The 16,631-nt window shown below is 35.8% G+C and overlaps 1 protein-coding gene across 1 annotated transcript in view; it reads right to left on the bottom strand.

Moving 5' to 3' along the window:
* PREX2 (phosphatidylinositol-3,4,5-trisphosphate dependent Rac exchange factor 2) overlaps positions 1 to 16,631 on the bottom strand; it is a 299,267-nt gene that overhangs the window by 133,119 nt on the left and 149,517 nt on the right. The window contains exons 20-23 of the mRNA XM_039216921.1: positions 13,438 to 13,574; positions 10,791 to 10,908; positions 8,052 to 8,236; positions 5,639 to 5,800 (exon numbers count right to left, since the gene is read on the bottom strand). Of these exons, the coding sequence (XP_039072852.1) occupies positions 5,639 to 5,800; positions 8,052 to 8,236; positions 10,791 to 10,908; positions 13,438 to 13,574 (602 nt within the window). The remainder of the gene's footprint in view (positions 1 to 5,638; positions 5,801 to 8,051; positions 8,237 to 10,790; positions 10,909 to 13,437; positions 13,575 to 16,631) is intronic.

Raw genomic sequence — 16,631 nt, 5'->3', positions numbered from 1 at the left:
ACACAGTAGGTAGAAAAAAGAATGGAGGTCAAGGGAAATATTGATTTTTAAAATCTAGACGATATTAAAGTGTATTTGTATATTGATAAGAATAAATAATTCTTGGAAATGGAGCTTCAGGTTTCTAACACTCTGGTAGAGGATTAATTCATGAATTATTAACCATGACAATACATTAAAATCCAATTACAGTCACTTGACAAAAAGTAAAAAACGCATAAAGGTAGGCTACTATTTTGCAGATAATCTCCCATTTCAATTAAGCATAAAACTCCATTGGCATAGAGTTATAAAAATTCTGTATCAGAGGAAGGGAAGATGGGGAAAATTTTACCACAAATTTTCCAGATCCATATATCAATCAGTTTGAGGATTCTGTGGTACTAATAACTAAAGGTGCTTGGAATATTTAAAGTTGGACTTTGGATTCCTACATGCCAATATTTTTGTGTCAACAGGAACTATCTCTTGAAAGCTCATTAAATATTTATATGGAGGAAACATCCCTAATATACAAAATAAGCCCAATTATGGAATTATTCTACAACAGAGAATGAATCTAGAATTAAAAAGGGTTCCAAGGACAATTTAGGGTAAGAATGTTTCTCCAAACAGTACATAGTTTTTTGTCTGGATCACCCACACATCCTGCCCCAAGGAGATTAAATGCCTGCTTTGGATTCACTCAGGTCTCCAGTAAGGTCTGAAACTTCTCTCATACATGTGCTAAAAAACATCTGTGGCCTGTGCAGCTGGCCAGAAAGTCCATTATGATTGGGACAGCCTGGCTATAGAAACTGCAGAAATCAACTTGATTCTATTTTTAAAACCTGAAACTTTTAGAGTCAAAACAAAGGAAAGCCAGCCTCTTTGAGATTTTAGTTTCTATGGATACATTTTATTTTACAAAAAAAGAGGGTGTTTGAAGCCTTCATCTGAAAGGAAAATATGCTACTGAAATAGTTTAAAAGTAAATACATGAAATTAAAAACATAGATCACAAATGCCATAGTTTCTGTTGACAGGCATTTGATTCATAAATGGAGCTAACCTTACATAACCTAGAAAGGCTATTATTGTCTTAGGTATCTAAATTTTGTTCAAATTAAAAATACCCTTGAAATATTTTCATGCTAACCTTGTTTCTCTATCTAGTGAGAAAGACAGTCAATTATTCTGTATTTGTGATCAATAAGGGATGCTGAAAAGGATAGCTTTGAAGGCGTTTAAGTTCTAATTAATTTTCTCTTTATTTCAAAAATTTAAAATAAAAATAAATGAGACAGCATTCCATAGGACAGAGACCTAGTCTGCTACTTGCCAGCTCAGTGACCTTAAGCAAATTCTTAATCTCCTGGAGAAAGAAGCAGATGGTAGGAGTATTCAGTACATATAGCTGTTTCAAGGCTCAAAGAACAATAATGTACATACAAGAGCTATCCACAATACAGTGATATTATTTTTATCATCTAAAATCACCACCCATTAGTCTGTCCATCTCTGCTTTAAAAGCTTTCTGGGCTCTCAGTTACTTCTGAGAAAATGGAGGAAACTTTTTACTTGGCAGGTCATGTTTTTGAGAATCCCCAGCATTTTGGGAAAGACCCTGTCCCTTATGCTTCTAATCCTACCCCCAACATAACATGCTCTAGTTTATCACAAACCATATTTTTGCTAAAATCCAAGGTATGAAACCTTCTTCATCCACCATAACCAATCCATCATAGAGCTGTATATATTTTACCTCCTACGTATTGCTTGGAGTGATCCTTTTCTCTCCACCCCCAATGCTTCTACATGAGACCAAGTCACCACTCTTCCAAACAAATCTATTATGGCACTCTAAAATATCACTGGAAAAAATCAGATGTTGTCAGTTTTCCTTTTAATGTCAGTTTACCTTTTAACTCAAATCCTCCTTTCTAGTCCAGGCAACATGCCAACTCTTCATCAATAAAATCAGTCTCATTTCTACATCTTTGCCTTCACTTATAGTATCTCTCTGTACTTGAGTGCCATCTCTACTCCTCTTCACTCTGACAAACTTTCCAACTTATAGCAGCTAGCATTTGCTGACTATTCAATCCACAAAGATTTCTCCTTTACTGAAATGCTATTGCCCTTGTAATCAGACCCATTCTGTTTAGCTGTGTAGTGAAATTTAGCAGTGAAATTTGAATGATATATACGCTATGCTGCAGTGTCAAATGAAGATATACAAACAAAAAATAGATTTATAATAAAAGTGAGCAAGGCTCAAGTTCCACAGCTGTGTTCAGCTGCATGCCTTTGGGCAAGTTACTTGACCACGCTGAGCTTCAGCCACTTTATCAATGAAATAGATAATGTGTCTCAAGTCACTGTGTGGATAAAATTATACAACATATGCGAACTGTAAAATATCTGTACAATGCCTGATGCTATAGCAGATTGCTATAAACTGCTGTGTGCTGCATAACTCCAGGGAGCACATAGAGAGGAGGGTATAGGGTGCAAACACATTCAACCAGTTGTCGTGGCACATCCTAATAAGTTAAGTAGTTAGTATTATTATCACTTACTTCATGTATTTTGACCTTCCTTCCATACAGATTTTCGGTGTGGGAGGGCAGCCATATTTAAACAATTACTGCCTACATAACAGGTACGCATTTACTAAATGTTTACCTATTCTTCCCACCTCAACCTGCAATAAATTTGCTTCCGTGAAGTTGAGTTTTTGACTCATGCCGTTGGCTTTCATTAAAGAATGTATTAAAAATATCTGCCACATAAAACAAACTGTTGCTTCTTTTTCAGGGATATGTTTGCAGACACCACCCTGACAGTTCCTGGTGTCGCCTCTTTGAAATTCAGTGTGAGAGTAATTTCAGTGTGAAAGTAAGTTCTTTTAGAATTTAGTCTAAGAAAAGCTTTGCTTCTCTTAAGAAACATGTATAAATTACAGGGATGCTGATAAATATGTAATAGACTGTATTTCTTTTTTTTTAATTTTTGGTTATCAGGAAACTGCAGGTCAAATACAATATTCCACTTTAGCAACTAACTAGAATCTTAGCACTTGCTGACCTTATCACCCTTTTTTCTTGGTGGTCTATACCATCTATTGTAATATAACTTTACCTATAAATGTATCTACTAATTTTCTGCCAATGTCTATTCTCTCTTTCTTCCTTTCATTAGTAAGTTTCTCTGAGTTTTACTTGGGCACATGGATGCCCAGTTAGAGACAATATTTCTCAGCCTGCTTTCACTAAATGACTAACTAGATGTCAACAGGAGTGATGTGTACAACTTCCAGGTCATGGTCTCAATAGGAAAACTCTTTGCTCTCCACTTCTTTTCTCTTCTGAGGGGCTATAACTTAGACATGGTGCTAATGAGCCAACTTTGACCTCGTGGAAGAGGGCAATGTCTTAGGGGAGACAGCAAAACTATAGAAGGAGTCCCAGAAGACTGTCGATCCAGTCCCCACTGGGTTCCCATCCCATTGAACTTTCATGAGAGTGAAAAATGAACTTTCAATTTTAAGCCCATGTTATATTATCTTGGTAGTTCTCACAGCAGCTGAATCAATACCCTACCGAATATACCCTCATCTTAATGTTTTGTTTTTACTCATAGTTTACTTTTTTCATGTATATTTCTTTAACCTATTTCTACTGGTTTGTTTTTGTATGAATGGGGAGAAGTAGGAAGAAAATTTTTAAAAAAGAGAGAGAGAAATGACCCCCACACACTGACAAGTTTGACAACTACAATCTGCTTGAACACCTATCATACTTTATACAGACCCATTTCTGAAGGAGAATTATTCTCTTTTCAAAATATGTTCAAAGGGGAATAGTAATTTGCATTTGTTTCTACCTTTTAAATTTTTTTTACAAATAGTTTATTGTCAAATTAGTTTCCACATAATACCCAGTGCTCATCCCCACAAGTGCCCTCCCCCGCCACATCCATCAGTCCTCAGTTTTTGTCAGCATTCAAGAGTCTCTCATGGTTTGCCTCTCTCCCTTTCCCCCACCATTTCCCCCCTTCTTCTCCCCCTTGTTCCTCAGTTAAGTTCCTCCTAATCCTCCTACCTTTTAAATTTTACTTCAAAGCACTGTCTTATCTTAGAGAGAAAGGAGAAATAAAAAGAGAATCTTCTGTTCTTTAGCAACAACAAAGCATTCATGGAATCTTTCCTGAACTCAAATAGGTGAACTGAGCTTAACAATCATGGAAAGGGAATTAACAGATGTGACAATCTTGAGTATCATTTTTCTTCATGTGAATGGATTTATTAAAAAAAAAAAAAGACAACCCCATTCAACTTCACAAGATAAACATTTTAGGAAATCCTAAAGAAAAATATGGTGATCCTTCTTTCCCATGCCCCACTCCACCTGAGGTAACCAATGTTCCAATATTCATTCTTGCATTTCCCTATTCTCATACAGCCCTATCTGGACATATATGGGCTTATCTTTTACTATGTATCAGGAGTGTAAAATATACACAATTAACTCACATTCATAAACACTAAGATAAATAATATTTCCTAGGATGGCTGTAACAAATTTTAAACAACCAGCCTCATTTTAAGGGAAATAATTTAATTAGCTATTCTATTAAAAAAGAGAAAAAATCTTACTATAAGATAATTTTGGACTTCAACTTCTACTAATTCCATCTCTAAATTATATCTTCAAATCCATCAAATTTTCTCTGTCTTCCCATCTTCACCATAGGCCAAGCTATCATCACCACTCACTGGGACTATTCCAAGAGCTTCCTCCTCATCTCTATCCCTCAGTTCCTCCTTGCAATCTATTCCTACAGAGGAGCCAGTGCCATCTTTTATAAACCTAAATCAGATGAAGTCACACTCCTGTTTAAAAGCTACCAACTCTTCTGGTTGATGTGGAAAGAAAATCCAAACTCCTTCCAAAGTTCCCAAAGGTAAAAGGCTTCCACAGCTCTTCTTACTGGTCCCTGCCTAAGCCTCCAACCTCATGACTCGCCATACTCCCCTTGACACCCTGGCCTTTTTTTTTTTCCACTTTGGGGCCCCTGTTGAGCTTTATTTACTTCTTTGCTGCTCACTCCACTCAAATATATGTGCCCCAAGAAGAAAAACGTTTTCTCCTTTACTGCCATATTCCTGGCCAAGAATATGTGCTTGGCATATAAAATGTGCTCTATAAATATGTCAAATAAATGTACAAATCAGTCAATTTCAAACAGACTGTTTTCTGTGTACTTTCTGATTGAGAGCTCTCTTCCCTCTGTTCAGAGAAAAGGAAAAGAACTATTGACTTCATAATTACAAGGCCTGGATTTACATCCCAACTTTATCTTTTGTTAGCAAGTAATTTAATTCTTTAGGCCTTGGCTATTATTTTTGGAAAATGGGAAGTAATGACCTAGCTTTCAGGTTTGTGAAGATCAAATAGGTTAATGAATGTAAAGGCATTTTAAAAATCTAAACTCTAAAATATTATATAAATAAATAAAAATAAAATTTTATATATTATTTCAATAAACTGGTACACAAATAAGTAATAAAATATCAAGAAGTGAATTAAATTGGACAGTTAAATAATTTAAATAATATATACATGTAAGATATGTACACAAAACTTTTATTTACCTTTTTATAACTGGATATTCTCTGACATATGTGCTCAATTTTTTCACTGCAAATGGCACTGAATTTACTCTGAAGGTCAATAGGAATCACTTCATTTAAGGAGTTAAGGCTGGTGCAGTTTTGCACAAAATGATCATCACTTTTAGCCAGGGCTTCAAGAATCTGTAGTAATACACGTACACACACAACAAGAAAAGAAAATATTCAAAATTAGCCAAATACAATTTTCACAATTCTAGAACACAGAGTGACTTTCCCCAGCACACTTCTTTTAACTGCCTGGGATTTCTATGTTCAGTAAAACTCTTGTCAGGAAGTGATGGACTTGTGTGTTTGCCTCTTATGTTTTGCCTTCCTTCCGCTGGCTATAAAAGGTTGCCTGAGGGAAGTGAGTGGACTTCAAAGACTCCCTGCTGGATAAATCAGTATGCTCTGATGTGGGAACACACTGCCTATATTTTAGTCAGTTACTCAGAACATTTTTTTCCCTCAATTTGGTACTTAGAACAACAAAAACTAAGGAAAACCAATAGAATGACATCTTTATTTTCTACTGGGAGCCCAGAACAGAGAATGCAGAGAACAAATGTTTGCTGAAAAAAATGAATAAATGAGAAGAAATTCTCTTGCTAACGTAAAATCAATGTCAGTTGCAGTGTCTGAGCTCCAGCTGATAAACACATCAGATAAAAGTGTCTGTATGAAATATTTAATTAGGAAATCCTTTAGGATATTTGAATCCATTTGTAAGGCAGCATTTTTGTGTGTTTGTGTGTGTACATACCACTGATCACTGAGAATTTCCAATGAATGGAGAATTATGTTCATACTGATGATTGTTCAAAGACTGCAAGGGTTGATTGCACCCTTACCTGACATTTTCATAATATTGTATAAGACAAACAATGTATAGATGCTATGTTTATTTGAGCTTCCTCACAGAAATCTTCACTTCCCTGTCTTGCAGAATACAGAGTGTGAGTTTTTGGTTTAATCACTATTATACAAAGTAGAGTTCAATTTATCATTAGCTCTGTGAGCTTGGTTCATTTCTTAGTATCTTTTCTTCATGTAGGAAATAGAAATATTTGCAGTGCTTATACAGTTATCATATATAAAATAATCTATGTGATTTTGCAGATTTGAAATAGCTAGGAAATGGATAAAATAATGATAATAACCTGGGTCCAAACTTACATGGATTGCCTTAATAATATAATGTATTTGGGAAGGGGTGGCATTTTGAAAATACAGATTCTATATTAAAAGATACAAAGTAGTACAATGTCATTGAAATAATGCAATTGTTTTGGAAGTTGACTTTTAGAATATAAAACAAAAACATAAAATAATTATTTCTGAAATAGTGCATTTGGATTTCTATATTATTTTCTCCTACTAACATTTTAAAAAATACATACTATTGATGCTAAATCTATCTCAACTACACATACACACATATGAAACAAGAAGTGACATCTAAATAAATAAAAGTAGTGAAGCTATATGTCATATTTATTACCTCTAATACCTGAATCCTCACAAAGCAGATGAAGGGGTGCCTGGGTAGCTCAGTTGGTTAAGCATTCAATTCTTGATTTTGGCTCAGGTCATGACCTGACATTTGTGGGACTGAGCCCCATGAAGGGTTCTGTGATAACTTTGGTATTCTCCCTCCCCTTTCTCTCCCCCCCCAAAATAAATATATAAACATTTAAGTAAATAAATAGCAATGAAATACTACAAGCTCAGACCCGGGGAGTATCCAACAAGAATTTTATTGATTCACCTAGTGAAAGGATCATGAAAAGCAAGCATAGGGCCGCCTTTCACTTATCACATTTTATCCATTTGGATGAAAACTCTCTTACTCCCTATCTTGCTTTAGCCTAAAGACTAAGGGTGATACCTTCCCAATTAAGAATCACATAAATGTCTTAAGATCTATTCTTAAATGTATCTCTCTAAGCTTTGTGAAATTATATGAAATAAACATGAGACTTGCAGAATTTGAAATGTCTTATAATACATTTCATGACTTCAAATACTTTTCAGAGGATTATCTACATTTAAAAAAGCACCACCTGTCATGAAAACCATCTGAAAGGTATTAATGATACTGATCAACAGATGTAACAAACTTGGTAAATGCAGGGAAGCCTTTGCCAAATCAACTAACACTCACCTGGGCAAGAGTCCCATCTAACTTAACACTGTACTTCAAAAGAGATCAATAAAAAAAAGGAAGGTTGTATGCATACTGAATAACGGGGGGGGGGGGGGGGGAAGAAAGTTGAATGAGCTAACATCTGAGGCATACACAGCTGTTTACGTTTTGTAAAGTGAGGGTGGGGGAGGGTTTCAGTAACTCTTCTTAGAATAAAATCCCTTGTTTTCCCAGGATCACTCCTACCTTGGCAGTTAGGCTGAAGAAACCTTTGGGCTCGATCATTTTCTCCACCACATTGCACTTTATCCCAGCTGTGCTGTCATACTCGTACACAACACCATATTCCAGGTGGACATTATCCACTGTCAGACTCACGTGCTCCTTCTTCCCATCGATGATGGCCATGGTGTTAAACTTGTCAATCACCTCTGGAACAAGGACAGTTTTCATTCAGCAAGTTTGGGAAGAGTTTTGTTAGTCTCTTGAAATATTTTGAGTATCTCTGAATAATGTTTAAAGATTTCTTTAAAGGATGGCTAAATCTGATATTCTTGTTAACATTTCTGAAAACAAAAGCACTTTAAAAATACATGTTTGAGCGATCCAAATCTCACCACTCTAACATGGCTAGTCTTTGCACATCCATTTTGATCTATCGACCATATGTATGCCTACTTATACCAATATACACATTATACATACAATTTTATAATTTTATTTTAATTAAAAGCATTCATGATTTAAAATCAGGGTTCCTAAAGCTGTCTCAAATATCGAATGAATATTTGTTCAGAGCAGAAAAAATACACAAAGCCATCCTGAAGAAGTAGAAAGGAGATGCACTAACCATTTATTTCAGCAGACAGGATGCCTGAATTTTCCCAAACAGCTATCTGCAGGATAGCTCATTGAGAAAATTTGTCCTTGTTTGCTATAATAACATTTTCATCTGGAATGTTTTCCTACAGGTTTTGGGCCTACAAACAGTCAGCTGGTATAAAAACACCTAAAATCTCAAGCAAGAAATCATTGAGAAACCTAACAACAAATATTAAATTACCAAAACGGGATATTAGTTAACTAAAAACAGTTAAGTCTTAGGATGGTAAATAGTAAACATAAAAGAAACAAAAGCAGGACAGTGGTTTGTCTTAAAATAACTGAGTCCCAGAATAGCTAGAAATCAATCATCAGAGCATCTCACCAACCCTTTCACTGTGGCACCAATGAGGATGAGCAAAAAATGACTAACTCTAAATGAGGACTAAAGGGCTCAAGATAATTTCCTGAGATTTGTCCTAGTTTAAGTAAATGAGAAAGTTGCTGTGTCATAACAATCTTGGTGCTCCAATGTGGTTGAAATATTTCTAATACTGCCCATGATCTGAGTGGCTCCTTCCAGGAGTGGAGGGAACACAGCTTTCCCTGGGCTGACCACTCCCGTCTGATCAGTGTGTCCATGTAAGTAGGCTGGTTAGAAAAAACTAACAGTACAATAAAAAATGTCCAAAGACACCTACCAATAATATAAATGGAGAGATACCAGGAAATTTTAAGAAAAGATTCAGGGACTTCTGTGAAAAGTGTCTAAACAATAATTCAAGGTATTTGTCAAATGCAAACATAAATTTAATTGCCTCTGTCCCTTTACCCTTGGTGAAGAAGCCACTGAATACAGCAATCTGTATCTGATTTGTTTTACTGAGAGAACAAAAATGATAGGAGTCCTTATCAAAAGATCTCTTTCTCTTGTTTTACATTATTAGTTTGCCTCTTTCACTACCATTAATGTTAGAATACAGTAAAAGTTACTTGAATCAAGAATGTATTTTCAAAGGGACAATAGACCTTCTTTTTAAACTAGGGCTTCAAATTTTTGTGTGCATGCAGATCGATCTTGGCAAAATAGAGACTGTGATTCAATAGATGGGTGGGGCTGGAATTCTGCATTTCTCCCAGTGATGCTGATGCTGCTGGTCTTTGAACCACATTGGATTAGGAAGGTCTACACAACATTTAAATTCAAAACAGAAAACGCATTTTAACTTGGGTTTGAATCCTCATTCTTCCATTTACTGGCTTGGGCAAGTCCCTTAACCTAACAGGCCTCAATTTCTTCCATAAAATAAGGATGATAATAACACTTTCATGAGAGTTCCTTTTTTTTTGATGACTTTATGATAATCCATGTAAAACACTTAATAAAGTCCCTAACAAAGTATAGTACCTATGACATGTTAGTGACTAGCTATTATTACTTATATATTTCACAAAACATCTATTTGGAGATAATGACTTAAGAAAGTGGCTTGAACATACAAGATTTTCAGTAATTGGGCAAAGCACAGGCACACTGAAAAAGAATAGTACTGCAAGCAAATGAGGAGTGATGTGGGGAACAACGCAAATTAAATATTACGTTCCTTTACTGCCTGTTGACCAGTCCTTGGAACAGGCAAAGTGGCCTTCCTCTGGGAGCTCAGCTGCCTCAATAATGACACTCCACTAAGGGCAAAGGGAATCTTACCCTGATCTCCCAGGATCCTGTAAGTCTACTTTAACATATAAAAAGTCCCGTTGTAAACTTTTATCTCTACCTCCCCCACCCCAACATCTAGGTTGGCAATCATTCTCCAGGATTATGGTCCCACTGATACACATCCGAAGTGTCCGAGGACTGAATTTTTACTAAACTGTAAATAAATAACCTTTTCCTAACAGCAGCTAGCACTGCAAGGTCCTGGAAACTTTGTTTCCAAAATACCTTAGAGATGTACACTATCCCTGACCCCTTCCCAACTTGAAGATATATAACCAGTCACTCTGTACAGCCCCAGTGCAGTTCTTTCTGCCCATGGCTCCTGTCTTCATGCTTTAATAAAACCACCTTCTGGCACTGAAGATGTCTCAAGAATTCTTTCCTGGCCATCGGTTCCGAATCCCAATACTTCAAACCATTATCAAGGAGTAGAAGGAACCCACCTTCTACTTTGCAGTCAAATGCATCCCCTACTTCATCTCCTGGGGGTTTGGAGTTAGACTTTTGAAGGTCTTCTTGAGCACTCTCAATGCTATTATAAACCCATTGTATGGAGTCTTGCTGGAATGAGGAGGGGAAAAGAAACCTTAGAAATATTAGTGCTTCTTAAAATGCATATCCATTTCATAAACCTGCTTTATGAGAGTTGACAATTTATTTATTCTTCTCGTTTATTTAAAGATAATAAAATTTGAAAGATAATAAAATTTTCAAATTTGAGAGAAAATCAACATCAGAGAGTAATAAAAAGTCAATGGCAGTTATATTGCTTAACAAACTAATTTTTAGCCTTGAAATTTTATATTCCAAAGATGTTTTTGAATATTTTTGTTTATTTACTTACTTTGAGTGAGAGAGAGCATGCAAGCAAGCGTGGGAGGGGCAGAGAGAGAGGACAAGAGAATCCCAGGCAGGCTCCGTGCTGTAAGTGTGCAGGCTGACTCAAGGGTTGAACCCACAAACTGTGAGACCATGACCTGAGCCACAATCAAGAACTGGATGCTCAGCTGACTGAGCCAACCAAGCACCCCTTTGAAGATATTTGAAAATAACATGTACTTCCCAAGTGTCTTAATTAAATGCTTCAAGTATACCTTAAAATAAATTTTAAATTCTATTATTAAATAAATAAATGTTGGATAGTTTTCTGAAGAATCAGTCATCTATCAGTATACAAATCATTTAAATGCTCTGCTAACATATATTTTAATACAGTTAATGCTTTTTTGAATCAAACCAGTAAGAAAATTGGAGGAACATATTTCATTCCATTGGACTCCCAAGTGATATAACTATTTTTTAATCCTTCCATATCGTTAATCATCCTATTTTTAATTAAAATAGCAGTTGTAGTCTTGTCTAGATAAATGAAAGAGAGGAAATGGTTACCGACTAAATGCTTTCAGGTTTGCATTACTTGAAAGTTTATACCTTTCTTAGGTAAAATGATAAATTGAATAGCACTACTGAAGTGTGATATAATTTACATTATCCTTTTTTCGCATGTATTAACATCACAATTGTGTTTAATTACTATATTGCTATACATCATGAAAATCCTAGTTAATATTTGATCATTTGAATACACCTTGGTAACCTGTTGTGGCCCCTAAGGAACCACACACTCTGGTATCCACACCTCTGTGTAGCTCCTTCCTACAGTGACCTGAGGCTTGGTCATGGGATCTGATTTTTCAGCATGATGTGAATAGAGGTGATCGCTTATACTCTCCCCTCCTGAAATCCAGATGCCATGCAGGAAGGACCATCTGCTAGAATGGAAAAGGGGGCCATGTGGAGGGGCTCTGGAGTAGAAGGTCATGAAGGAGGGGAGATGACAAGCCCATCTGTTCCAAACAGAACTTTCCTATACCAGTGCCTTCACAGGTGCCAACACTCAGTCAACAGAAAGCATCAAGAGAAATAATCAATCACTGTTGTTTTTAGCCACTAAGCTTTGGGACAGTCTGTTTAGTGGCAACAGATATGTGATATAGCATGTTACTCACTGAGTGAATTTTTCTGTTTATTGCTTTTCTTAATCATGTTACTAACCAACTTCTCTCTAAGAAGGCAGTCAAGGAAAATGAAAAGAAATGAAATTCAAATCAATTTGGCTACTTGTTAAAATTCCAATTAAAAGGGGAAGGTTTGATAATTTCAAAAGTGTCTTTAAAAAATTCATTCAATGATACAGTTCAATAAACATTTATTAAACAATTGCCAACCAGAATAACCTATGAGTCTACGCGTGAATTCCAATTTGTTATACTAGTTTGACCTTATAAATAAGCAAAATTGATGAGCTCAACTTTTTTGTAGGTTCAGTATTTTACAGGATGTCAGTCTTGGCCTATGAGAAAATAACCATTCCTCTTTCTGGTTTGGACATAAAGTCATAGTCTCTAATCTGGAAGAGTACTTGATTGCATACAGCAGAAAAAATACAAAGCCTCTCCTCTAAAGTTGCTTTTGCATTTAATTGATTAATTTGAGAGAATTTTCTCTTATAGACCAATATTCACTTGTACCTTGCAGGATAAGCTTTGCTTATAAATTAAGATTCTAATTTTATTTTTCTACGGCACTTGAAATTTAATCAAAAGATGGTGGTTAGAATTTTAAGCAATGACAAGTACATTTTGGTATTTTCTTTTAAGAGTTAAATTCAGTTACTTAAATAAATATATCTAAAATGCAATCACAGACGCTTTAAAAACCCACAGAGACACACAATGACCATTACATATTCTAGAGTAATAGCAGGGGTCAAGAAAACAATTCAGACTTTGGATTTCAAAGTGATAAACAGTTAGGTATCTGAAAACTCATATCATAATACAAATGAAAATACCCCAGAGCTCTTTTTAAACAGGTGATAATACTGTAACAATAAAATGCAATCATTTACGCGTAACTGATTATGATTAATTATGCAGATAAAACAATCATCATGAGATTTACAATGCTGTGCTTAAATGTGAACCTAGAAGCAGAAGCCACAAACATCTCTGGCACCATCCTGTGTTGTCCCCTGGGCTTTCTCTGCAAGTGTGCAATGAGACCCAGATAAGCCAAAGGGCAGCTTACCTTCACTGGTCTCCTGTATTTCCTGCAGGCTGTGACATGTGCAATAACACTGGCATGTGTCTCCTTGCTGACATTGATCCCATTTACTTTGATAATACACTGTCCAGGGTGAAGACCGGCTGCTGCAGCCACAGTCCCTTCAAATACAAATAAGAAAATGGTCAAAAAACTAATTTTAGGAATGAGATTCACTTTTATCACACATACAGTATGGAAAGCCATTTTAAAATATAATAGAGAGTAGCTAGTATGTTCTTGATAAATCTTGTTCTGATAGTAATGCCTTCTCAAAATTTGTCTACTTTTAAACTGGCCATTCAAACAGATTAACAGAACATTCCCCCATTTCCCTGAGAATTAGTTTGAAGGGAAACTTTAGCTATTTTTGTCATAATTTTTAAGTTTATTTATTTATTTATTTATTTGAGAGAGGCAGAGTCAGTATGAGAGGGGAAGCGGGGGGGGGGAGAGAGAGAGAGAGAGAGAGAGAGAGAATTTCAAGCAGGCTCTGTGCTGCCAACGCAGAGCACGACGGGGCACCAGAACTCATGAAATGGAGATATCATGGCCAGAGCTGAAATCAAGAATTAGAGGCTTAATCAACTAAGCCATCTGGGCACCCCTGAAGGGCTATTTTAAAGTGACCTTTACAATGCTAATCAGTTATTTTCCCTTTCAAATGTCTCATTAGTCTTAATTTTCTACATATACAAATACAAAGGCAAAATGAGAAAGCCAAAACTGTATACCCTATTCACCTTTCTTTATTCTATAAAAAGTCCTAAAAATAGTATTCACTTTATTTTTCTTAGAAACATTTATTGCAAGGATATTTTTCAAATTTATAATACTTTATAAATTTCAGTCTTATTTCTTTGTAATTTATTTTTTAAACTCAAGTATATTTAACATACAGCATTACATTAGTTTCAGGTGTAAAGTATAATTATTCATCAATTCTATATTCACTTTCATTTTTTAAAATGCAAATAGTTGGGGGTGCCTGAGTGGCTCAGTCGGTTAAGTGTCCAACTTCGGCTCAGGTCATGATCTCATGGTTCATGGGTTCGAGCCCCATGTTGGGCTCTGTGCTGATAGCTCAGAGCCTGGAGCCTGCTTCAGATTCTGTCTCCCTCTCTCTCTGCCCCTCCCTCACTTACACTCTGTCTCTCTCTGACTCTAAGAAATAAATAAGCATTAAAAAAAATTTTTTAATGCAAATAGTTAAAAGAAATTCTTAGTTCTTTTAGTAACTACAATTCAATTAGTTCAATTAGTAACTACAATTGACTGACTTTGCTAAGTAAAATAAGCATTCAGGATATCTACAAAGGGTCAAGGAACTACAGAATTTTGGAGTACAAAATAAGATAACATCCACTGTCCATCATTTATTTGCATAGATATAGACTTCAATATGGAAGTGGCATATCTTTTCAGTGAGTTAAAATTTTCAGAAGCTTTCAATTATTATTATATGATGTTCTGAGCCAATCAACATTTATATAGCACCATTAGTAAATATAATGAATATAATTAATACAAATGATTACAAAACTTATGTTAGAAGAGCCTCTCTTTGTAAGCAACTTCTCCCATGAAGGAATTATTAAACATTAAAAATATTTTTTTAATGTTTATTCATTTTTGAGAGACAGACAGAATGCAAATGGGCGTGGGGCAGAGAGATGGGAAGGCACAGAATTGCACGCTCTCTCTCTCTCTCTCAAAAATAAATAAACATTAAAACATCAATCAATCAATCTAGACTATGGAACCTGGGAAAGAGATCTAAGCTGGAGATAGAGATTTGAAAATTTCCAGCAAGAGGATTAATAAAATTTCTAACAGAAAACAAGAAGGGAGAGAAGAAAAGATGGAGCCAACAGTTAAGGGGTTGATAGATGAAGGGAGCTGGCAGAGGAGAAAAACCTGAGAAGTGTCAACTTAGAAATCAAGAGATGAACGTTTCCGGCAAACAGGAGTAGTCAGTTTAAACAAATGCCACCAAAAAAAAAGCTCAATTAATAAAAAGGTTATCAATGTCTACTGTACTTTACATTCAAGTTCATGATAACTCTATGAGACAGACTTTGGAGACATGGGTGGAACATGAGGAGAGGTGTCTATAGCAATGAGCTAAAACTACAATAGGAAGTGAGGAAGCACAGTTGAAAATACCGACCGGCATTTTCAGGGAAGTTTGGTCATGACAAAATAGAAGTTATTAGAGCATTATTCTAGGGCTGAGCTTATCAACCTTGGGTGTGCATATAAATCACTTGAGGATATCATTAAAATGTAGATTCTGACTCAGTATATTCTGGGTGGGTCCTAAGCTTCTGCATTTCTTTTTTTCTTTTTAAAAGTTAATTTATTTGTTTTGACAGGGGCGGGAGGGGGTAAGACAGAGAGAGAGGGAGAGAGAGAATCTCAAGTAGGCTCCACACCACACTAACAGTGTGGAGCCTGACTCAGGGCTTGAACTCATGAAGCATGAGATCATGACCTGAGCTGAAATCATGAGTTGGACACTTAACCAACTGAGCCACCCAGGTGTCCCAGATTCTGCATTTCTAACCAGATTCCAGATGATGCCAATGCTATATATATGTCTGTGGATCACATTTTGAGTAGCAAGGATCTAGATGGGAAAACAAGAAAGAAGGAAAGATTTTATGTTTGCTATTCTAGGTTAAGATCATTTTATTTCTCTTAATGGGAAAGAATTGAGCATGTTCACCACTTGTACTATAATAATCCAATGAAGAGAAAAGGTTGAAATTCTAGAAGGGGGATTTCTGACAGCAAAACATTCCAGACTAGGTATCTGAAGGGATGTGATATAGACCATCTATAGAAAGATTCACCTTGAACTCTAAAAAGGAAAAAAAGAGCTCTTCCTCAATGGTGGAAGAAAGCTGGTGATGGTGATATAGCCAACAAAAGGTGTGGATGTATAGAAAAATATATAGGACTCTGAGGGCTTCATACCTAGGATCCTTAATTTGTCTGTGAGGTGATAAAAGAAGTTCATCTTAGAAGATAGGAGGCAATTATGAGGAAAAAAAAAAAAAAACGGAGGTGATCAGAGAAATGAAAAGATTGCTGAGTAGTAAGACAGGCCCAGTAAAAGACAGGATGGTGAACAAGGATGACACTAATTCCACATCCCTGATAGTTTTTTTTCTAAT

The sequence above is a fragment of the Hyaena hyaena genome, unplaced genomic scaffold (genome assembly GCF_003009895.1).
Source record: "Hyaena hyaena isolate Hyena2069 unplaced genomic scaffold, ASM300989v1 scaffold_660, whole genome shotgun sequence".
Taxonomy (NCBI): Eukaryota; Metazoa; Chordata; class Mammalia; order Carnivora; family Hyaenidae; genus Hyaena; species Hyaena hyaena.
This window is presented reverse-complemented; position numbering and strand designations above follow the sequence as displayed.